This window comes from Natrix helvetica (assembly GCF_964273705.1).
Source record: "Natrix helvetica genome assembly, chromosome: 2".
NCBI lineage: Eukaryota > Metazoa > Chordata > Lepidosauria > Squamata > Natricidae > Natrix > Natrix helvetica.
Genome location: NC_138552.1, coordinates 173,310,810 through 173,335,258, shown reverse-complemented (window position 1 = coordinate 173,335,258; position 24,449 = coordinate 173,310,810). Strand labels below are relative to the sequence as shown.

Here is a 24,449-nt window from a genome sequence, read left to right as displayed (position 1 = left end):
AACTTAAATTTGCCTGGAAATATTTTACTATTTATGGCAGGTGTCACCATGGTGGGATGGGGATAAGATCACAAAAGAGGCAAGACTAGCTCAATTGTGGGTGACAGTAGGTTTCTAAGAGTATCTGCAGTTTGTTTTTAAAGCCATAAACCTGTTCTAGGGCCTATATTTTTAAATTTGCTTCCTATCTCAGCATAGCAAGAAATCCCACTCTTGGTTTCAGCAGTTACTGACCAGAAGGGTGGCTTGCAAGGACCAGTTCTTTCCTACTCCCCTGTCCTAAACTTATGACAACTCTTAACTAACTTAACTACCTTTTTATACACCAGCACGCACTCAACCTCGTTTGAATATTTGCTGAAGGGGCTGATTTCACTTCAAATTATCTTTGCACCCTAGGTTTCCCAAGGACTGGGTGCCGCAGGTGTGAATCTAAGGTGCGGGCAAGGAAAACGATGCCACCCGGATCCATGGGAGTCTGCGCCCCTCACCGATAATGCCCTCCGCCGTGGAAACACCTTAAGTGCCTCCGCGCTGCTTCCAACAACTCCTCCGGAATGACTCAGCGACTCCCAATGCCCTACTGACCTCGGAGGAGGAGGAGGAGGCAGTTGGGGAAGCTCTGTTCCTTCTCCCTCTTCCTCCTCCTCCTCCCGAGAGGCGGCCGCCTCAGCAGCCCCGGCCATAAGCACCAACCACCGGCAACAGGCGTCTCATCCGCCGACCGGTGAGGCCCCACCAGCGATTCCCCTGCTCAGCAACCGGCGGGCCAAGAGCATGGAAGCCGCCGCACCTGCCGAGAGGAAACCTAGGTGGACCACCAAGAGGGGCTGCGATGTTTTACGCGATCCAGCCCTCAACAAGGTCAGGGTGGCTGGATGGAGGAGAGGGGCGCGGCGGGGCGAGGACGGCTGCCTGGGGGGGGGGAGAGCAACGGGGGAGCCCAGGTCCGGCTCGCTTTCCCGGGACGGGCTTCCAAAGCAAGGCGAGTTTTCTCTCTGGGCGCCGAGACTCTTCTTTGGGGGCATGGCATTTTTTTTCCACGCTTCTTTTTTTGGCTTAACCGAGCCGGCTTGTATTTTTTCTGCGCTGGCTCCGCCTCGGCGCTCGCCCTGTCAGCGAAGAGGGAAACAACAACTACCCGGCCGCCCGGTGCAGGAACGTAGCGGCCCCGCAGCCGCTTTCCCCAGTAATTTGAACCCAGGCTCCGTCGATTGGTTGGGCTCTTCTTGGCAGGATCAGACACGCCGATCTCCGTTGGAGTTTAACCGCCGACTGGACGGGTTGTGCGTGAAACTAAAAAAAGGCAACACTTCACGTACAAGAGAAAGGCGGCTAGAATGGAAAGGGGGACCGGCTGCTTTGGGGTCTTCAACACTTTGCTTTTAAAACAATGCTGAAAATAGCAGGCGAAGCGGTTCCAAAGGATGGAGGGCAACGCGCTGTTAAAGGGACACTGGCAGCTCTTAGTAGTAGTCAACAGAAAGTACGGCTAGTCCTCGAGTTACGACTACAATTGAGCCCAACATTTCTCTTGTTAAGGGAGGCGTTTTTTTCAGTGAGTTGTGCCCCATTTTACGACCCTTCTTTCCACCGTTGTTAAGTGAATCTCTGCAGTTGATAAGTTAGCAACTAAGCTCACTTAGTGGTTAAGTGAATCTGGCTTCCCCATTGTCAAAAGGTTGCAAAACGGAATCGCATGATCTCGGGACACGGCAACAGTCATAAATGGGAGCCAGTTGCCAAGAGTCTGAATTTTGATCACATGATCACGGGTTGCTGCAAAAGTCATAACCATAACCATAAAAATGAAAAGTGGTCATAAGTCACATTTTTCAGTGCCGTTGTAACTTTGAAAGGTCACTGAATGAACTGTTGTAAGTCGAGGACTGCCTGTATTGTACAGTGTACCTTCTTAAGCCAACCTTGTACCACCCATCCACATTGTTTTCTTAGGGATGTACAGTGTAGCTGTTTACAGTGTAAATCTTTTCAAGGTGTGTATACTGTACACAAATAATCAAATCTTAGTTAGCTTTTTTGTTATCAACAATATCTGGCTTTTTCAGCCAGATTAAGCAATGTCTCTATCATGAGAACGTACTGTTTGATTTTTCCTGTCTAGGTGCACTTTCATTTTTTTTAAAGTCTATTCCTACACTACCTCAACTGGCTATATAACAATCCAAGCAACATTCTACATAGTGCTTCATCTGATTAGAGCTAAACTACCAGACCTTTTGGATAAGGCCACAAAGAGGTGGAATGCAATGTAATAAAAAAGGTACTTAATATGGGATGAAGGTGAAATTTGCAGAAAGAAGGCTAACAGGCTAGAGCCCTGTTGAACTGGCTAAATTCACATTGAACTTAGGATCTACATGGATGTTACTATATTTTTATTTTTTTTGTTTTTGAGAGCAGGAACTGAGGAGTATTACTGCACAGCTTTATAAAAGTTTCATAATACCCTGCCATGTAGTAAAATGGTAAAAATACTTGGTCCATCAAAGACAGGATAAAATCCTTGGTTAGGGCTTCTTTCATGTAGAAAGCAAAACAAGGTTTTCCTCAGGAGAATTGATTTCCCATTGTATTTAATGGGAATTATTTATGGGAGAAGTAATCATAGAACTGCAGTCATGTTGATGGTGAAAAATTCAAGTCATCTTGTATTATGTTAGGATAATGGAAATGAAACCTCCATTATTGTGCAACTAGCTTCTTTCAGCTTTTTTGCTCAAATGGCAGTAATTTGGGTATAATTTTCACCACTGCTCTTCCCATAGGTTCAGGGGTGGGTTCCTGCCAGTTCTAACCTCTTCTATAGAAGACGTTCCACAAATCTACCGTGCTGTTTAGAACCGGTTCCAACTCCCTTCCCCCGCCCGTCCGCACCATGCTTGCCCCACCCACCACTCACTGATTGGCTGGCTCACCAATCGCCCCGCCTGCCTCTAAGAGTTCTATCTAAACCTTAAAGTCTTAAAGCTGTCAAGTTTGAACATCCCTGGGGCTTTTTTCTAAAGGGTTAGGGGTGCAAGGGTCTTGTAACTTGACAGCTTTAAGACTTGCACACTTCAATGCCAGAGTTCCTGAGTCAACATGACTGGAGGAGGAATTCTGGGAGTTGAAGTCCACAAGCCTTAAAGCTGTCAAGTTTGAACACCCCTGGGTTTATTTTTCCTAAAGGGTTAGGGGTGCAAGGGTCTTGTAACTTGACAGCTTTAAGACTTGCGTGCTTCAAATGCCAGAGTTTCTGAGCCAACATTTTGGTTGCTAAGCAAGAGCATTGTTAAGGGAGTTTCACCACATTTTACAAGTTGGCCACACCCACCCAGTCACATGACTGCCAAGCCACTCCCACTTGGTCACATGGCTGGCAAGCCACTCCCATCCAGTCCAATGGCTGGCAAGCCACTCCCACAAAGCAGGCCACACCTACAGAAGAGGTTCTAAAAAAATTGAAACCCACCACTGCATAGGTTGTACTTTTCCAACTTTTAATGGAATTTAGGATTTTTAAAAAAATATTGTATAATGGTTTTTACTGTATGTCACCTAGAGTTAACCAACCTTATACATTTCTAAAATAAAGAAATGTACCTAATAATAATGGAAACAAATAAAGTTCCCATTATGTTGAATTTGACTATTAATGACTACCTGAAGATGTCTGAGGAAAATATGGACATAGTTTGCCACTGCATTTAAAAGAAAACTTTTAAATCTAATTTACATAGAGCCCTTGGATTTTCTGTGTAGTAGTCTTGTTTCTAAGTCATATCCAGGTCTGACTCTACTTAGCTTTTCTTAAATTAGACAAGGTCAGGTAGATGCTGCCACCTGCTGTGATAATAAGGTGTGTCTGTAATGCTAAGATGTTACAGGTTAGAATTGTATTTGCACAACACTGGAAAAGTGAAGAGATTCCTACGAATGAGAATGTGATTAGGAAAATATTAGAATGTGCAGAAATGAATAGATTAACACTTGCAATTAAAGAGAAGGAGCAAACTGAATATTATACCGTAGTATATGGGAACTATTCTACCGATGGTTAGTGAACAAATATGAAAGTTAGCAATGAAAGTATATTAGTGAAATATAGAAAATATATTAATAGAATTAAATAACTTAAGAAGAGGATTGTTATAGTATCAGATATGTTAATGTATAGCAGTATTAGGTCATGAGCAAATAAATAATGAGTATGGTTGTAAAATTGAATTGTTATTGCACAAGATATTTGTACCCAGGCGACACACTGTTTAATGGACAATGGATTGCTTGTATTAAAATAAAATAAAAATTATATATGTACATACACACACACACACACACACATACACACACACACAAATACATATGTTACAGGTACTGTAAATCAAATAATATGGAGCATACTTTGCTATATATGATCACTTAAGTCAACTTTATTTCTTTCCTCTGTACGTATCTTTATCAATAAGCATATTTCTGTTTTAAAAATAAAAGCAGTGAAAAATAAACAGTCTTTCACAAAGAAGAGTTACCAAATTGTCGATGTATTGCAAGGATGTTAAACCACTGAGCATGCTTATATAGCACATTGAACCAGTAGCTAATCATAGTTCAGATCAGCAAGTTTAACAAACTCAGCCTGTGTTGTTTTGTGAACTCAGAAAATTGGAGAAGTTATGCTTTGTGCTTCATCTTTATTTCCTGATTTTCCCTTAAAGCCCTTTTTTAAGTTTTGGAGGTTGGAGTTTAAATCTGTACTAGTTGTTGCAAAAGGTGCTGAACAGAAAGTACTATATTTCCATTTGGCAATGGAAGAATGCCATCAATCAAATCCAGCCTTTCTCACTGGGGTTTCATGAGAGATTCCTAGGGCTTCCAAGAGAGAATGTGATGGGAACAAATGTATTTTTGAACTTCTCCTGCTGCATAATGCTATCTTTCATAGCGGTGGGGATTTTTATGTGGTGTGATTCCGCTGCCAGCTGCCACTTTGCTATATGTTGTATATGTTTTTAAATATGAGAGATTTTGTAGATTGTAGTAGTAGTGATTGTATTATGAAATTTTCATACTTTAAAATGATTTTTATATAGGGTTTCCCTGAAATGTGATAAATTGTTTCAAGGGTTCATCCAAGGCAAAATGTTTGAGAGAGGTTGGTCTTTTGATGATTACATATTGGTGTGCTGAACTTATATTATTATTAGGTTCTTACCTTTATTTATTTAGTTTTATTCCTATAATCCATCCTATAATTTATTTGGCTCTGCTTCACCTGATTTCTTTTTATCAGTTAGGACATCAGATTGCGAATAAGAGTGAGAAATTATTTCTCAAGAGCTGGACTTGAACATTACCTATTAAACCCATGCTTGTTCTTTAAGAAACTTCTAGTTTGGGTGGGTGATGGAAGTGGCCATCATTAGTCTATAAGGATGTGAAAATATTTCCATCATGTTTGCATACAGTTTAAAAGATAGCATGTACTTGTGGCCCTTGATTAAATTTAGGAATAAATGTCACTGAAAATTCTACAAAGACCTTGTCTTTAACATCTAACAACCTTGGGTCTAGGTGCAACATATGATAATATAACTGGCAGAGTGGAACTTAATATTCTGAACCTCTTTATAACATTCATACTTTTCAGTCAATAACTAAAATTTAAATACGAGGCTCAGTGTTTTTGCAGAGGAAGGAAGATAGACAAGCTATCAGTAGTTTAGTTAAATAGAACATTTTCAAGGCTAAGTCTATTTCCTTGTGGAAATAACAGGGAAGTTTGGTGATGCTATTTTAATTAAATGCTGTGAAAATGATATTTAACCTTTTATTTTCCTAGGAGATCATTGACATATGCATCACTTATTTTCTGTCAGTCTTGAAAATTATAATGCAGACTCATTCTTATTTGGAAACAGGAATCCTAGTTCCAAAGATAGAAAATTGGGCTATGTTTCTTTCATAACATATGCAAGATAATTTAGGGGAAATGAAACCATATGTAACTTTTCAAGGATTCTTAATTTTTTTACTTATGTGCAGATTATTTTCTTGCGCATCATTAGGAGCCATATTGCAAAACTGCAAACAAAAATGCTTTCTGTTATAGATATTTGTAATCTTTATTTCTAGTTTCTTCTTTGTTTATAGGGTATGAAGTTAGGGCTCAAAAACCTCCGTGTCTTGGAAGTTATATCCATTGAGCTGCTTTTTGCATCTCCAATGCATGTATTGTAAATCACCCAGAGTCATTTGGGCTTGGATAGTGTGTAATCAAATACATTATTAAATTAGCCCTTCCTCACACTCTTTTGCATCCTCCTCCTGCCTTGCTGTACCTTTTGTGCACTCTCCCTGACCCTCCTACACACCCTTATTCCCTTCCCCACCCAGCAACAACTATTTACCTGCCTGTACACCTGTGACTTGCAGTTTTCTACCACCTTTCCCACTGACTTCAGTTGTGGGGAAACTGGCAGGAAGCTGCCTAGCCTAACAACTGTGAATGCAGTTACTGGCAAACAGGACTCCAAGGATTGTCATTGCTAACTGATTCATTCTTCCTTTACCACATAATTGCTTAGTGATGGAAATTCCAGTCCTACCTAGTTGCTCTCATGTATTGAAGATTATCCGTATACTGTATGTTAAGATTTGTGCCTGACCCACCCTGCATTCAAATGTCAAAGGCTTCTTTGATTAACAGTTTTTCCGGTAGACTCGAGGGAGGTGCGACTCCTGGGATATTCTCAAAGCCTGATTGGTCCAAAGCCTGAGGGAAAGAAATCTCTTTTAACATCCTCCTTTCCCTGTTGGCTCCCAGTTCCTCTCAGTCTTTTGGTCCAAGCACTGCTTGTGGTTCCCAGTAAGAGTGAGTAAATAGCTATTTGATTCTTAATTCGATCTATTGGCTACTTTAAATTCCAAATCATTGAGCTGCTACCTTGCAGGGACAGGGTCCTCCGTCTTGCAGCAAGCCAAGGGAGAGCTAATTGGCGTTCCGCTCTCTCCTCGTGAGCACTGGGAGCTCTGACCGGTCCCTGGAACTGCGGGGGTGTCAGGCTCCATTTCGGCAGCTCCACGGGAAGGGCTGTAAGCTAAAGGCGCCAGTTAGGCTGGGGGCAGCTTCAGTTATCATTGGGAAACCGCGCCTGAGCGAAGCGAGCTGCGGCAAGCAAAATCAAGCCACGGCTGAAGAAAAGAAGCCTTTTAATGCATGCAGAAGCCTCCGGTGGCCATTTTGAAAGTGCACATGGAGGCGGCCATTTTCTGGCCCTAGGACATCAGCTTGCACCGCGTTCGGAGTTGGGCTGGCAAGCTTCAGCCTTGGCAGCCGATCCTTTCCCGCAAGGCCCTTGCACCGGCTAGTGACTCTGGGCAGACAAGGACACTCAGGACTTGTGAGTGGCGCAAATGACGGAGAGCAGGCTTGCCACTTCACAGGCCCCTGGGATTTCCCTCAACAAGGCCGAGGAGGGAGTAATGGTTGGTCCCAGAACTAGGGCAGCGGCAGCTAAACCTTCAGCAGAACAAGCCAGAGAGATGAAAACCGACGTCAGCAGGCCCTGGAAACGAGGATTGCTAGGGTGGAACAACAGGCCCAGGCCAACAAGCCCTCTTCTCCAAACAGATCCAGATCCCCCTTAAGGCCTGGATCTTATCAGTCTGCCTCTCCTCCCAGGGGATTCAGTCCTTCTTCCCCCTCTATCTCTCCCACTGGGCCCCCAGGCAAACCGGTCTGGAAATTTCTCCATCCCCTCCTGTCTCTCCTCAGGGGACCAGGGAGGTCGTTAGGTACCCCTTAGAAGGTTCATCTTGGGATTTCCACCCTCCTTACAACCTAGCTCCACAGGGACCTGCTCCAGGACACTCTGAGGATGAGTATGAGGATCTGGAGTTGCTCCTTGAGAGCATTAAGAGGCTTATTTCTTCAGCCATTTCAAAAGGAGTTGCCTCTGCAATTGCCTTAAGGGAACGCCCTCCTCCAAGGGAGCCTAGGCCCCAGGTTTCACAACAGGCCAGGAGCTCCTCTGAACATAGACTTCAAGCTGCGAGACCCCCTTCCCCCTCAGTGGTTAGTGAGGACTCAGTGTTAGGGGACGACCCTCGCCAGGACATGGGGTTTTTGGAGGACGAAGAGACTGTCCTTCCGGAGCCTCCAGCCTTTCCCAATCTTTTTGCTGTGATAGACTCCATAGCGGGCATGGTTCGACTATCCCCAGAACGACTTGCCAATTTTCAGTCTCTAGCAAGGCAGGTATGAGCAAGGTGGTCAGTTTCCATCCTGACCTTGGCCCACCTATTTGGCAAGATGGTGTCGTGCATAGGGATTGTCCCCTGGGCACAGCTTCATTCCCGAGCTCTCCAGTGGACCCTCATCCCGTTCCAGCGGAAGCGCATGAGTAACTCACCATGACTCATCCATCTACCAGCGGATGTGCGTCTATCCCTGCGGTGGTGGCTGTCCCCAGCTCTTCAACGTGGATTGGAGTTTTGGGAGCTGGATCAGGTGACCATCACTACAGACACGAGCCTGTTCGGTTGGGGAGCGCTCATGGATTCCAAGATGGCACAAGGTCATTGGACCTGGTCAGACCTGCGCCACAATATAAACTGGTTGGAACTGAAGGCAGCCCGGCTGGCCCTCCAACTTTCAGAGGTTTGATAGAGGGCTGCTACATCCTTCTTTTGACAAACAATGTGGCCACGAAGGCCCACATAAACCGTCAAGGGGGGACTCATTCCAGAGCCCTTTGGCTGGAGGCACTGAAGCTCGACTCCTGGGCAGAGAGACATCTAGTGTCAGTGGTGTCGGAACACATCTCGGGCATGGCCAACCACCAGGCCGATTGGCTGAGCCGCGCGACTATAGACCACGGGGAGTGGCAGATTCTACCCAACCTCTTCCAGAACATTTGTCATCAATTTGGCTTCCCGTTGGTGGACTTGTTTACGACCCCGGCAAACAACCAGCTCACAAGATTTTTCTCTCAATTTCTGACTCGGACTGCAGAAGGGACAGACGCCCTCTGGAGCAAATGGCCTATGGGCCTACTATACGCCTTCCCCCCTCTTCCTCTGATACCAGGGACCCTGAGGAAGGTAGTGGTAGAGAGGGCAGACATCATTCTGATAGCACCACATTGGCCCAGATGGCCTTGGTTTGCGGACCTCGTCCAGCTCTCCATCTTCCCCCCTTGGAAGATTCCTCAGGAGGAGCTCTCCCTGCACCAGGGGGTCTTGATCTATCCGGAGCTCCAGTGGCTCCACCTCACTGCTTGGCGCTTGAGCGGAGTCTCCTAAGGAGGGCCAACTTGTCCTCCCGAGTCATAACGACCATTGAGGCATCCAGACGCCCCTCAACCACACGGATTTATAATTCCATGTGGTCAGCATTTGTTAAGTGGTTTCTCCGACCGAGGCTTCGGTTGCTCAAATCCTTGAATTCCTTCAGAAAGGTTTTGGACAGGGATCTCTCCCACAACACCTTACAGCCTCGGTTCTTCCAGGGGATGACCATTCATCTCTGGCCCACCATCCTCTGGTCAAGCGATTTCTGAGGGGAGCCGCTAATTTACAGCCCCCTCCCATCCTGGGACCTGCCCCTAGTTCTTAGGGCCTTGACGGGGGATCCCTTTGAGCCCTTGCGCACTGTCCACCTTAAGTTCCTATCTCTCAAGGTGGCATTCCTTGTCACCGTGACATCAGCCAGATGTATTTCCCAATTGAGGGCTCTGTCATCTAAGGACGACCTCTGCCAGTTTCACCAGGATAGAGTGGTCCTATGGTTGGACCCTACATTTCTTCCAAAGGTCAATTCGCCCTTCCATAGAGCGCAGGAGGTCAACCTTCCCAATTTCTGCCCAGCTCTCTCCCATGAGAGGGAGCGCCTCTGGCACCATGTGGATGTTTGTCACGCTTTGTGCATTTACCTCCGACACACGTCATCTTTCCATAGGTCTGAGGCCCTCTTTATTTCATTCCAGCCCGGCTCCTTGAGGGCCAGAGTTTCCTCTGCCACTATTGACAGGTGGTTATGTCAAGCCATCTCTATGGCTTATGAGTCCTCAGCCCCCCCCCTTTCGGGGATCACGGCCCATTCCACTCAGAGTGCTGCTAATACAGCTGCATGGGCTATGGGGGCTCCATTTGAAGACATTTGTTGGGCGGCCACTTGGTCATCCCCGACTCCGTTCATCCGACACTATCGGCTAGATGCCTTCGTATCAGCCGAGGCGTCCTTTGGGCATAGGGTTCTACAGCAGGAAGCAACTGCCCCTCCCCCTGGGTCTTAGTTTCCCTCCCAGGGACTGAGTTTGGGTACGTCCCAGGAGTCGCCCCTCCCTCGAGTCTACCGGAAAAAGAACATTGGTCCTTACCTGAACATTTCTTTTTGGTAGACGAGAGGGAGGGGCGACATCCTGCCCCAGTTAGACGCATGAGGTAGTCAGTCGGGGTGAGGGGCGGTGGGGTGGTCTTTCTTGCTGTTGTCTGGTTTTTTGGCAGCATGTTTCTGGTCAAGAGACTTTGAGGAACTGGGAGCCAACAGGGAAAGGAGGATGTTAAAAGAGATTTCCCTCAGTCTTTGGACCAATCAGGCTTTGAGAATATCCCAGGAGTCGCCTCTCCCTCTCGTCTACCGAAAAAAACCTTTCAGGTAAGGACCAACATTATTTTTTCTTCATGGAAATCTTAGCAACAAACAGGGAACCAGTATTTTGGAATCATCCTTGAGCTTCTGCTCTGATCTGTCAGTAGCATTTTCCTTTGGGATGTGTACCTATTCTGGCACGTCAGCCAGGAGTGACAGATACTGCAATAAATGTCTATTTGTACCAGACATGATTGACACGTAAGTTGAAATAATGCTAAAAGTAGGTTAGTGTCATACTGAACCTGGCATAAAAGCTGAAAGAGTGCCATGAGAACACCTAGTGATTTTAATACCAGAAAAGTTATTTGTACCTCAACAATACCTATTATTTTCTCCTCCTCCTTTATAAATCCCTGGTGTGCCACAAAATTAACTGGGCAATCTTTCCCTAGTCCATCTTGTAACTAGCAATTAGATGATCAGCTGTCTGCAAACTGCTTTTACTAAACTCTAGAATACTAGTGACTAGCAGTGGTTTCTGAGAAGGACAGAGGGAAAAGAAGCAAATTGTATGTGTAAAGTGAGACAGTGAGTGTATATTTCAGCTGTTCCCCATGTAGTCTTTTATTCTACAATCTTTGTTCTTTTGGAATAAAAACATTTTATATCATATTGTGAGGATAATATTGGAGAGGCAGAACAATGATATCAACTTGAATTCTTTGAAATAAAGGTGCCCTATCAATTCCTTGAAATATCTATAGGGGGGACGTTTTGTTTTTTTGCTTGTCTCTTGCTTTTCACTTCTGATTATAACAAAGTCTATTTCTTAATTGTTAGTGAGATGAGATATTTCTACTTTTCAAATTACGTCATGTAGACGTGGTGGAAACGTGCATTTAAATGATACAATTTGAGAGGAATGTAGGCATCTATAACTGAATATAGTGAATTGTTAATCATTTTTTAGACAGAAATGATGCATAAAAGGTTCTGCATATGCATGCTAGTCGTTCCCGACTCTGCTCATCTCCGTTTCTAAGCCAAAGACCCAGCCTGTTCGAAGATGTCTCGGTGGTCATGTGACTAAACACCGAAGGCGCACAGAACTCTGTTACCTTCCCACCAAAGTGGTTCCTATTTTTTTACTTGCATTTTTACATACTTTTGAACTGCTAGGTTGGCAGAAGCTGGGACAAGTAACGGGAACTCACTCTGTTATGTGGTGCTAGGGATTCGAACCGGTGAACCTCTGACCTTTCTGAGCGACAAGCTCAGCATCTTAGCCACTGAGCCACTGCGTCATTATGGAATGATGTTTATCATTCCATAATATTGATGTTTAGAGTTCCAGTAATAAAAAAATAGGTCTATAAGGATTTGTGGTGAATCCAGAAGTTTTTTTTTTTTGCAAGCTTCTGTAATGTATCTTTGATGCCCACCAAAGAAATTGGTGACAGAATTCCCATGTTCCTTCTTATGGATTCCATATAGGTTGTAATCAATATAAGCAAGCATGAAAAAAAGAAGGGCAAAATTCAAGCAATCTCTGCTGTTTTAGTTACTGTCAAATATAGACCATCTGTATACTACTAAAACTCTTGTCTCTGCTTGATTTATAACCTACAATTGGGCGATATTGGAAGGCATGTTAACCTACAGATTGCTAGGATCCATGACTCCTGTGGGAATGAAATTTGGGGAAGTTGTTGCCGCTTCAGGACCATCGCTGCCCAGCCGTGGTCAGCTGCACTCACATGTTTATCAACTTTGCCTGACAGCTTCCCTCAAGTCAATAGGGAAGTTTGCATGGAGAAAGTCAACTTGGCAGGGAAGGTTGTAAATGCACCCTCAGCCAGTCTCTTTGCACATTCTCTTGCACCTTCCCCAACTTGCAGCCCCCACTTCCTGTATGCTGGCTTTGGATGGGCAACTTCTTGCCTAGGAAGCTTGAAGAGAGAAAGTCAACGGGAAATTTGGCAGACTAGTCAGTTTCCCTCACCTGTGGATTCTTTGCTGGTCCCTCTGTACTCACATTGCACTGGTCACTTGCGCACTTTGCTCTCTTCCCTACCAGATGGCATCCCCTTCCATGCCTTCTGGGAAGGGAAGGGAGAAAAGAGGAGGGGATGGGAGAAAGGAATATACTTGCCATAAGCATTTGTGCATCATTCTAAATTAAGTAATTTGTTTTGGTTTTGCTTTAGTACATTTAACTTTGCTATTATGCTTTATAAACTATTACTTGGATGCAGCCTTCAAATTGTGATTGACTCAAAAAATCATGATTAAATAAAAGATGGCTTAGAGTGATACGTGGTAATTAAGTATGATAATTCAAACATATTGTTTGAATCTTGACATTTTACAAGGTTATAGCCATACAGTTCTGTATACATTTGAAATGCATCAGTGTAATTAGGATGTATTCCTTGTATCTTTCCGAGATTCTCAGAAATTAAAGGGTTTTTTTCCCCCTGAAAGCCATTGTTGATACATTTATTAGACGGTTTGATTTGTGGTCAAGTAAGTATAACAAAAGACAGAGACCTAGAAAAGAATTGTGTAGATGCGGATATATTTCAACTACTTTGATTTCAACACAAAAGAATTGCACATGGAGATTATTAATGTGAGCATAAAGTAGGTTTGACTTTTAAAAGCTGTCTGGATTTGGTCCATGAACAACTCTTGAGGGATAAATCTTTCTTGAGCCACATGTGCTGGAATAAATATACCAGCTGAATTCCTAAAACCAAAAGAGAGTAACAAATTTTTTATTTATTTTGTTATTTTTACTAAAGTTTCTCGGCTGGTATTACATCTTTTAAAAATATTCAGATTATTGGCTTTTGTACATTACTATTACTGTAATATTTTTTCCAAATAATCTTTCGCATATTATTTTCAGTTTTGAATTCAAACTGTACACAACTGCGCTTCAAACTGTATTCTGAAATTAAATTCAAATTAAAATTAAGGACCTATCTTAAGCACTAAGTACCTTACTAAAAACTGAGTATCATTCGTGAAATCATTTATTTATTATTTATTTTCACTTTAATCAAAATTTAATTAATTAAGGTGAAAATAATGATTTCACGAATGAGACTCAGTTTTTAGTAAGGTGCTTAGTATTTAAGATAGGGCCTTAGCCTGATCAGAGGCTCACCTGTTCCGACTAGCCGGCCTGGCCCACTTATAGTTCTACTCTTACCTCCTGGCGGATATTTTATTTGGGATAGCTTTTAAGGTTAATGTTTTTAACTTTTTTAACTTTTTAAAAATTTTTTAATCTAACTTAACTAAATTGTACAGGGAACTTCTACTACCTCCTCCAGTCCTATGTTTAATTTATTTATTGTATACTTATAACATGTATATTTACTGTTCAACTATTTTAATATGACTGTACACCGCCCCGAGTCTCTTTTGAGAGAGGGGCGGTCTAGAAATCCAATAAAGTTAAGTTAAGTAAGAGGTTGCATATACAATGAATGCATTTCATATCCAGCGTAGTCATATATAAATATCATTATCTACTTTCACATTGGGTGAACTATGATTCATAATTAAGAAAAAAAATCAGCATAACACCATGGTAGGATATTTTTATAATTTGCAAATTCTTGTCAGATTCTTTATATATTTCTGAATTCATACAGAATTCTAGTCATCAAAATAAATTATGTCATGTGTTAATTAATATGGCATTTTTGTTCATAGAATATCATAAATTAAGCTATTTTATTGTATACATTTGTACTGTATTTTGATTTCACATCTGCAACCTGATTACACCAGAAAGCTAGTTTTTCCAAGGATAATGTTTCTCATAAGTGTAAAGTGTGCATGTGTGGGTATATGTTTGTCTGTGTAATTGAATAGGATTTTCTGAAGACAAAAGTAGTAAGGAATCCTACAAAATGTGCCAACTCTGTGCTTTACTGTTTGCTCCTTACTGTGAAACAGATAAATGTCGTTTGGTCTTATGAGGATGCTTTAACAAAATAAGTTAGAAGCATTGTGATTTATGCATTTTATTTTACGGCAAGACATATTAGTTGATACCGAGGGAAACATTCTCTTAGGGATTAGATTCAGTTTTTGGGGGGATGCTAAAATTTATCACCCTCTTTGCCATGTTGCCCATGGCAACATATTTCCCTCCACCCTGCCCAATCAGGTGACCTCCCCCTCTTCCAAGGATTCTGTGAGTTTCAGAGAATGTGGTGGAGCAGATAGATTTGGCTCCCCCCCCCCCCAGACTTTGCAGATGGTAGAAGCAGCATTCAGATCTTCGTAGAATACTATTTTAATAGGAGCTGAAATCAAAAATTAAACCTGCACTGAGGACCTGGAGGGAGAGGAGGTTTTGGGTTTACTACCACACTGCAGCAATGATTTGAAAGTCTAGCAAATATTTTCCCATTATCCTCTTTGCACCCATAATATTATGGCCCCATAACACATAGGTTAAATCCTTGTTATTCCAATAGCAACATTGGCCGACTTTCTAATTTTCAGTTTAGTTCTTCTGTTATATTTTCTGATCTCATGTGGAGCTGAAAAAAATTCAGCGGGAAGCTAGGAATGTATCTCCCATTTCTAGTTTTTGCTAAGAACTAAAGAAGGAAACAAATCATTAAAGATATAATGAGTAGCTAGTAAGCCGTGCAACATTAATGAAGCTTTGCATTGGCTTTCATTAGAAGAGTGTCAATTTGTCTTTTAAAAAAAACAAAAAAAACCTTCCATGATATTTTGAGTATAACATGTACTAACTAATGGATCATGTGGCTCCTAGTGGGAAAAGAGCTTAACCTGTTTGTATTAGTACTTACTAAAGGAGGTAGAAATCTCATTACAGTATCCATAGCTCCATCTGTTGTAGTAAGATAATAATCATATTATAATCATCTGGGGACTGTTTATACTAGTTGAGTTTATTCCTCATTTTCCACTATGTCAGTGATTGTGACTGTTTAGAGTTCATAATTTTAGTATCAATAGCCAGCCTTGTTTGTTTGTTTGTTTCCTCTCTTTGCTGTTTCCCATTTCTTTTTGTAACATCTTCTTTGATGAAGAGATTTGAAGATCTTTTATACAGTATTATCTTTATTGTGGCATTGTAAGGGGGAAATGGAATAGGGATAATTTATTACCTCAATCACAAAACGTCTCCAAGGCTTCCCCAGCAAAACAAAAACAAAAACAAAACCATAAGCAGTCTGGTTAAGCCGAACCTCTAACATAGGCTAGTCTGTCTGGCAGAGAATGCTTAGTCCTTCATTATACATTTTTCACTTAAACCAAATCCCAGGAAAAGCAGAAAGGAAGGTGCTTTGAATCATCCTATTCAAAATCTTGAAATATAGCCCATTGCAAAGTATTTGCCAGTCCAGAAAGAAAAAAAGGTAGGTATGTAACACTGCAAATTTGTAAGAAATTAAGTCAATTGTCAAATCTTTATTTTTTTTTAAAAAAAAGGAATACAAAGAAGATAGCAACCACATAGAATTCCGAACAAAATCCACATTGTTATGTTGAAAGAAATGTCCTTCTGGGTTCGGCTCCAAGTGGGGAAAAAGACACTGGAGACATGGAGGCTGCTTGGAAAGATGGTTTTAATGGTGGACAGGACCACATGGCCTGAGTCCTGAACAGAAAAGGTGATCACATGCTTCAATGTTGGGGAGAAGAAGAGAAGGAGCGATGGAGGGGCTTGCTAGGCTTTTTATAACCTGTTCAGTCCCACCTCTCTGTTTCCTGTTCCTGTGTAAGAAATGTATTCTGATTGGTTGTCAGACTCACATGGGCCCATGCAGAAGCAACTCTCTAGGCTGAGTCCAGGTTTGGTTGAATTCTCAGAGTTCTCAGATGCCATGTGGTCAGTTGAGTAAAGGCTTATATTATCATGCTTTCATTCCCATCCCCCTGGAGCTGAAGGGGAGAACTCTTTTATTATGTAAAGGGACTGTCTCAGGCTTTAATGGCTCATGGACAAAAGATGGGGCAGGAAGCTGCAGGGAGAGTTACCTTGTCTTTTTGAAACATGTTTCTTTTCACATCCAGAGAAATATTCTGCCTTTTCAATATTTCCTAGGATATTTCATTTTTCTGGGAGAGCGCTGGGTGATAACTTTCCACAGCTTAATTGAACCAAGTTCAGAACTGAACTGAAATAAGTATTTACTTATTATTTATTTATAAGATTTTAATTTCAGAATTTGTTCAAAGTTCATTGTAGAGGGAATGTCGGGGGAGAAATTAAGTGATCCTTTTTGTTGGTTATTATGCAGGCCTTCCTTGTTACTGCTACTGCTTTCTATATTTTTTTTTAGCAATATCAGTTTTATGGAATGTGGAGAATAATGGAAGAAGAAAGGTAATCTTTGGAAAAGTTGTGAGTTGGTTCCTTCAATCAAGTAAATGCTCTGTTATTAAATTTACTAATTCATCAACCTTTATCTAATGGAACCCACTTTCCAAATTATCTTGGTTAAATGATAAAAGTGCTGATTAGTTTCCATCAATTATGCCATTGTATAAAGCCATTTGTATGGAGGAAGCTTTTTTTAAAAAGAAAACAAAAGTGAATTCTATCTGCTCACACCTCTCAGCCAACTTATCTGATGCTTTAACAGCAATGTACCATTCAAAAAGCTACAGTTGTTTTTTTTTTTCACACAAGGCTTTCCTTTTATTCATAAAATCTAGAGGTGATCACTTCCTAGGAGTGTCATGAATGTATGATGCTCCTTATTTGGTGTCTACAATTTCCACATTGATTAAAAAAATGACATTATTTTAGTAGCTGAAATTTTACTGATTTGAAAATTATGGGATTTTGGTATTCCCATCTGACATCTTGCATAATGTTTGGCAAGAGCACCAAAATCTCATATTGCAGGCAAAAGGCCAATAACATTTTTGGTTTGGTAATCTAGGTAATAAGAGTTTTTCCTATTTAAACATTATTTTATCAGTTACAATCTTCTGTACATTACACATGACCAATAGTCCTGGGAATTATTGGAATTCACAACTAAATTTGATTCATTATTAATGCTGGAAGTGAGAGGGAAATGCGATGACAAAGGCGATATTTCCTCCGTTTCTCACAATTTTTGCAACTACAAAAATCTTTTAATTTACTGAGGGTCAGATTTATTTCACTGAATTCCAAATGTAATAATATTCCAATGTTTGCAGTACACATTTTGAACTTAGAAATTAATTATTTAAATTACCCTTGTTGGGATACCCATGAACAAAATTCTTGGTTTAATTTCACTTCAGACTTTCAGGCCTTTTGAAAATATTGTTAATTATTTTTCAGTCAACTATTTCTTAGTTAAGAATAGGCACCTTTAATTGCATGCCAAAATTGTTTGGATGGACTCAAAGTTGCAAAAATATTTTTTGAAGTGGATGTTATATCAACTTTGGTCAATTAGGGATTCATTGAAGCAAACATTTTAACTAAAGTGGCTTAAATTTTTGTCTTCAACTGCCAGGCATGTTGTACTTGCCATTCTTCTGCTTTTTTAAAATAACGAATGTGATTCCAAGTAATTCGTGGAAATGGATGGGAGAAAATTGAATTAAGTGAAAAACTGTATTAACTATATTCTGTTCTTAAATGTTTATTATAGAAAGGGGAGCCCAAAATTTAAGTCAAATATATTACTAAGATTGTTTCCACATTGCAGAGTAAATATTGTCCTATTTAGATCTTTCCCATCACATTAAATAAACTGAAATAGATTTTAACATTGTGTGTATTTTCAGGTTTGAACATCCTTTTGTTCTTTGTGTTAAAGTGAGCATAATTAGAGTACCTATTCTTAAACAGTTGCATTACAATAGGGAGGCAAAATCACGTCCTCTTGTTTTAAAGAATGCTAAGATCATTTGCCAGTTGGAATGTCTAAATTCTGTCAATTGTAAGACTGCTGTTTAATGGCATAGTGCAAAATCTTGTAGTAAATCCAGAATTATAGTAGTAGGAGGGGTATTTCCGCTTGTAATCTCCAGTAGAGTCTCTTAATTTGGACTACATGGCACTAGATAGGCGACAAATTTAATAATAACAAAATACAAAGATCTGCAAATAGTAATAGAACAACTGTAGCAAAAGCACACAAGGATAGTCCCAATAGTCAATAGGCTCCTTGGGTGCAATTCCTAAACAATTGGAGTACCACTTGAACATCATCAACATTGAGAAATTCACCATCAGTCAATTGCAAAAGGTGGCTTTACTTGGAACACCTTACATCCTGTGACCGTATCTGTAACACCATCAAACATCCACATCTCCCTATCCCAGGTCCTTGGAAAGGACTTCCTAGGTAGACAAAACGCCGAATGTGGTCTGAACATCTGGCTGACTGTGCAAACAACCGTTACAATAATATATAAACTAGGAGGTTGGATTTGATCTTGGACCTTCTGCACGAAGTTGAAAAGGCAGCATTATTAGGCAGATAAGAAAGGTCTCTGATGAGTTCTAACGTCTTTCCCAGGTTTCAAATTGGGTTTGAAAAACATACAAAAGGGCAAAGCAACCTCACAATTTGGTTGATGCACCGTCTCTTTAAAGCCAAAGTATGGGATATGCAAAACAGTAATAAGTGGCATGGATGTACTGGCTTCTTTTCAGTATTAAGGTTTTTTAAAATATCTGTAGAAGAACATAAACAACATAACTAGGGTAGGCCCTTAATAGTAAAAGTTGTTAGTTTTCTGTAATACATATTGTCACAATTTCCAGTGTAAGTCACTTCTGGGTATTTCAAACATTGTACAATATTTTGATGTATTATGTAAATAACCTAAGCAAAAAAGGAGCCTTTTGTAGTGAAATATAGCTTTGTGCTGTTATAAGTGTAGAAAATAGGATAAGACAAAATAAATGACTCAACCAACAGTGGAAGGGAATGCCCATAAAAGAATTTCCTCTCAGTTCACACTCGTCATATGTTAGTAAAAAGGATCAAAGATGAAAATCTCATGTGTTTACTATCTATTAGTACAAGAGTACAGAATTATTTCCTAGTCTCATTAAGCTGTAACTTGAATCCATCACATTTAGAGACGGAAAACAGAATAAACCCAGAAGACACTCACAGGAGAGAAAAGTCTCTTTTTCAGACAGTGTTACCATCTGGCTCCTACATGATCCACTATAGATCTCATAACTAACATAACAGATTTGTGGCAATTTTTTTTTCTTACTTCTAAAATATTATGAAAATCATAATATTTTCAGAACAATATAAACTATTTCATATGGTCACTAGCTGCGGCCTTAAAAGAATGATTGATTTATGATCAGCACTACAGGGGGAGGGATTTGTGGTAATATAATTATTTCCTCTCTAAATTGTTATAGTGTTTATCTAAAGGCAAGGGCATTAGAGTATATGCTCAGATTAAGAAGAGAGATTTGTTGTTTTTCATCCCATATCTGTTCTTATAGCAGGGTTTTATACCTTAGTCTGACTATTATTCCATCCTGTGTACTTAAATTTAAATGTCTTGTTGGGCAGTAGATAATGCTTGAAGGCCAATTAAATGGCTAATTTATGAGTTATAAAAGTGCTGCAAAATCAGTGACTTTTAAATGTAAGATAACATTCAATCTTTCCCTTTACGTTTTAAAAATTAACCATATGTAATCCACAATTTACAACAGTTCATTTAGAGATTGTTCAAAGTTACATTTGTACTGAAAGAAGTGACTTATGACCATTTTTCACACTTATGACTGTTGCAGCATCCCAACATGATCCAAATTCAGAAACATGGCAACTGACTCGTATTTATGAAGGTTGCAATATCCTGGCGTAATGTGATTACCTTTTGCGAACTTCTGACCAGCAAAGTCAATTGGGAAGCCAGATTCACATAACAACTGTGACCAGAAAGGTCGTAAAATAAGGCAAAACTCACTGAACAAAGATCTCACTTAGCAACAGAAATGTTGGGCTCAATTGTGGTCTTAAGTGGAGGACTACTTATATTTGTGTTAGTTTTTCTGACTACCATTGTATTGACATTAAGCACAAATAAGACTTAACCTGAAAATATATAAGGGTAACATATTACATTTTAAAATATTTTTCAGGTTTTTTGTCATATAGTATGCAATAGAATGCAATCCAGGCCATTGAAAGCTTTGTTGCTGAATTCAGCAGATTGGTTTTCAATATTGTGTGAAAAACCCTAACATTTTTTAAAAAATTAACTGTTTAAGACAGATTTGACATGCTTAAGAACTGCATCTCTTTGTAACTAGTAGCAATAATCACAAAGTAAAGCTCGCGTATAAACTCTGTTTATGGAAGAATAGTTCTTTCTGTGATGTTACCTTTCTCACATTTCCTTCCATATATGATATATCCTGCACAAATTTATTTAACTTAGCAGAAAAGAAAGAATGTAGTTTATATTTGTTAGAAACAAAAAAGATCATATTTGAAAGAAAAAGATGAAGTAAGTCAAGATGTAAAAATTGTTTATTTTCACATGATGTGAGAACAAATAATGTGTGGTCCAATCAATAATATATAGATTTCAGGACTGTTGTGGAGCTGGCCAAAACAAATGAATACTTGACATACAAATTCAAGTAATCTTTGGAAATTATGTTTATCTCTGAGCTCAGTTTTCTGATTTGGCTGCAAGTGGGCGCAAACTTTCACAGTGTGGTTTGAATTAAACACGCTTGCTTTCTTTAAAACAAATCAAATCTTTATGCAGTCACGAAAACTTTGTCAAATAGTTTCAACACCTGCAATTTTCATATTCTTGTGATTTTCTCCATTTCTTCCTCTTTGTATTTGAGGTACCAGAGAAACGATTAATTGAATAGATGCTATAGGAACATTAGTTTAACTTTCTTGATGTGGTCACATTAGAATGGACGCTTATCCATTCTCTTGCCACAGTAATATTAAACCAAAAGCTTAAACCTTTGAAGACTCCATGTAGTGGGCGTGGTATAATGGATAAAGTAGTGGACTAAGCAGGGAAAATCAGATTTATATCAACCCTTGACCATTATAGGTGATTGAGCAGCTTGGATCACTTACTCTCCAGCGCAATCTACCTCACAGAGTTGCTATTGGAAATAGGAAGAGCAAACGTTGACTTCTGTTACAGAAAAAGGGAAATAAATAAGCAATCTCAAGTCATTTTATTTGTTCTTCTTGTGTCTTTGGGTGTGCACCTGCGCAGAAATATGCAATGTCACCTAATGGTGCTTGGCGCTTGAAAATATTATCACCCTGCAATAACATAGTGACAATTGTCATCCAGGAAGGCCTGGTGACTCAAACAATTTACTCCACAGAAAACTGAATGTGTACCTGGATTCCCTTTTTTCTGAACTTTCAGTTTTTCGCTCTTCTAGTAGCTTTCTTGCTGCACAGTGATATCTTTATTTCAGCTGCTAGATTTCATTGAAGGTGAATAGGTTTGCTCTGGTTCTAAAGAAAGTGGAATATGCCTAGATAGAAATAAGCTTTGAAATAATGTACATTACATTTCAATTTTAGTTCTTTTTTGTTAATAACTTGTAAGCAACATTCTAAACACAGCTTCACTTGAGTATACAATATACAGTAGCTGTTATGATAGTTCTGATTCATATAGAATGACTGTTATATGTCTGGTCAAAATAGATTGCTGTTTTGTGTTAATTTCTATTTATCACTTTAATGTGTATTCCAGATATCTTTTCTGTGATGTATAGCAGAATTGTCTGCTTTATAGACAAAAGATTAATGCAATTTTTAAGCTAGTATATTTGTGTACATTTTTATAGTAAAGAATATTGAATTTACATGCAAAATGTATTTGTAGGAGTGGGATTTAGCATATATTTTAGAAGAGTAACATTTACATACGTACATACTGTTGAACAGTATTGATTTCTCTAGCAAATTGACTTCCATAATGTTTTAAAATAGTTATTCACTAAAATGATTATTGTTTGTTTGCTTGTTTTTCTATACAGGGCATGGCTTTTACTTTGGAAGAGCGACAGCAGCTTAATATTCATGGATTACTACCTCCCTGTTTTTTCAATCAAGACATGCAAGTTTTAATCGAACGTAAAAAATTTGAAAGACAAGCAACTGACTTGGATAGGTGAAGTTTTCTTATCTACCTTTCTACTGTGGGAGGAATTTTAATAAACACCTCAGTTCAATTAGTTACATATTTTTCATGCTTTCCCTCTCTTTCATTCACAGTCCCAGAACTCAAGGTCTATGAATCTTAATTTCTGGTTGTCTTCCAGGATCATATATACAAATATATTGCACCATGCCTGTTTTTCTGCTTTTACCCGTCATGCTTGTTGTAACATCTTTGTTTCACTCCTTGTTTCTTCTCAAATTTTCTTCCTTCTTGCCCAAATTTCAGGCTTTCCCTCCCTTTTCATTTAAATGGATATTTTTGCATCCTTTTTTATGAAAATACCATAGGTCTGTTCTTTCTTTGAAGCAGCAAGATGTGTTTCATCTGCCATTTCTACATCTTGATAACCTCTATAGCTTTGTGTGGCACCTACAGGCATAAAACCAAATAAAAGTGAATTATTAGAAGATATATTTCCTCTTCGAAATATTTTTGTCTGTCCATTTTGAGTATTAAATTTCAAAGAATCAGAGGGAATTTTTGTAGTAAGTAGGAAGAAGTATCTTTAAGCATTGTATGACCTACTTCCTGAACAGATGAATCAATTTATAACTAATCCCAATCAATTTTGCATGTTTGTGTGGAGGTTGCATGATGGTATGAGGAAATGTTGTAGAGGTACTACGCAAGTCAAGGAAGATGTGTGAGTGGCCAATGTAGCATGAGTGTAGATGGGATGAGGGATGTATGGGTGAAGAGACTTACCCCAGAGATGTGTGACCTTCCCTACTGGCTTCTCCACTGATTTTCTGAGGAAACCAGCAGGAGGTTTGTAAATAATGATGATCTGATCCCGGAACACTTGACAACCAGTCATAAATGCAAACCGGTTGCCAAGCAACCAGATTGCTATCATGTGACTATGCGGGTGCTTGGACGGCCAGAAATCTGATGACTAATCATAATCGCCATTCATTCAGTGCCGTCATAACTTGGAATTGTCACTGATTGATCGTAGGTTGATCGTATGCATGTGGTATATTATAACAATACTAAGTATTTGTAAAAGATTTTGATTTTCCTAGCCCGTCTTAGAAAATAACTAAAAATATCCATCCATCGTTTAGTACGAAAGATCTGGATTAATTCCAAAAGCAAAAAATGGTTCATATAAAACTGAATCTGAACATACAGATCAGCCAAAAATAGCAAACAAAAAATCCCCATGCCATATGTCAATTTCGCATGCATATTTTTGATTAAGGAGTCAAGTATGACAATCAAGAGAAAGTATTATTAGTGATAAGGGAAACTGACCAAACTTTTGAACATTTGAAACATTGCCTACTAATTTTCTACCCCATAGAGAAATATTAGCATTAGCTGAAATATTATTTGTGATTGTAATGCAAGTTAAGTATCATGTAACATGCAGAAAATCATCAGTGCAACAACATTTAATAAGACATAAACTAGAGATGCAAAAGTTTATGTCTTTAAAATGATTTAATGTGAAAGACCTCACACAGATTGGACCTCCCAAGTGTTTGATATGATTATAATAAACAGCAAACTTACCTAAAATCAGAATTTCAAACTTCCTTCAATCAGGTTTAAAAGCTTTTAAGTTAACTTTAGCTTCTGAAACAGCATCAGATTTCCCCTGATCAGTTCATGAATGTTTATTTCTTTTTTT

At 39.7% G+C, this 24,449-nt stretch overlaps 1 protein-coding gene across 1 annotated transcript in view; it reads left to right on the top strand.

Annotated features, from left to right (window-relative positions):
* The first annotated feature begins 411 nt into the window (after positions 1-411).
* The window catches only part of ME1 (malic enzyme 1), a 111,467-nt gene continuing 87,429 nt past the window's right edge, over positions 412-24,449 (top strand). Inside the window, exons 1-2 of the mRNA XM_081945721.1 lie at positions 412-864; positions 22,629-22,762. Of these exons, the coding sequence (XP_081801847.1) occupies positions 778-864; positions 22,629-22,762 (221 nt within the window). The 5' untranslated portion in view covers positions 412-777. The remainder of the gene's footprint in view (positions 865-22,628; positions 22,763-24,449) is intronic.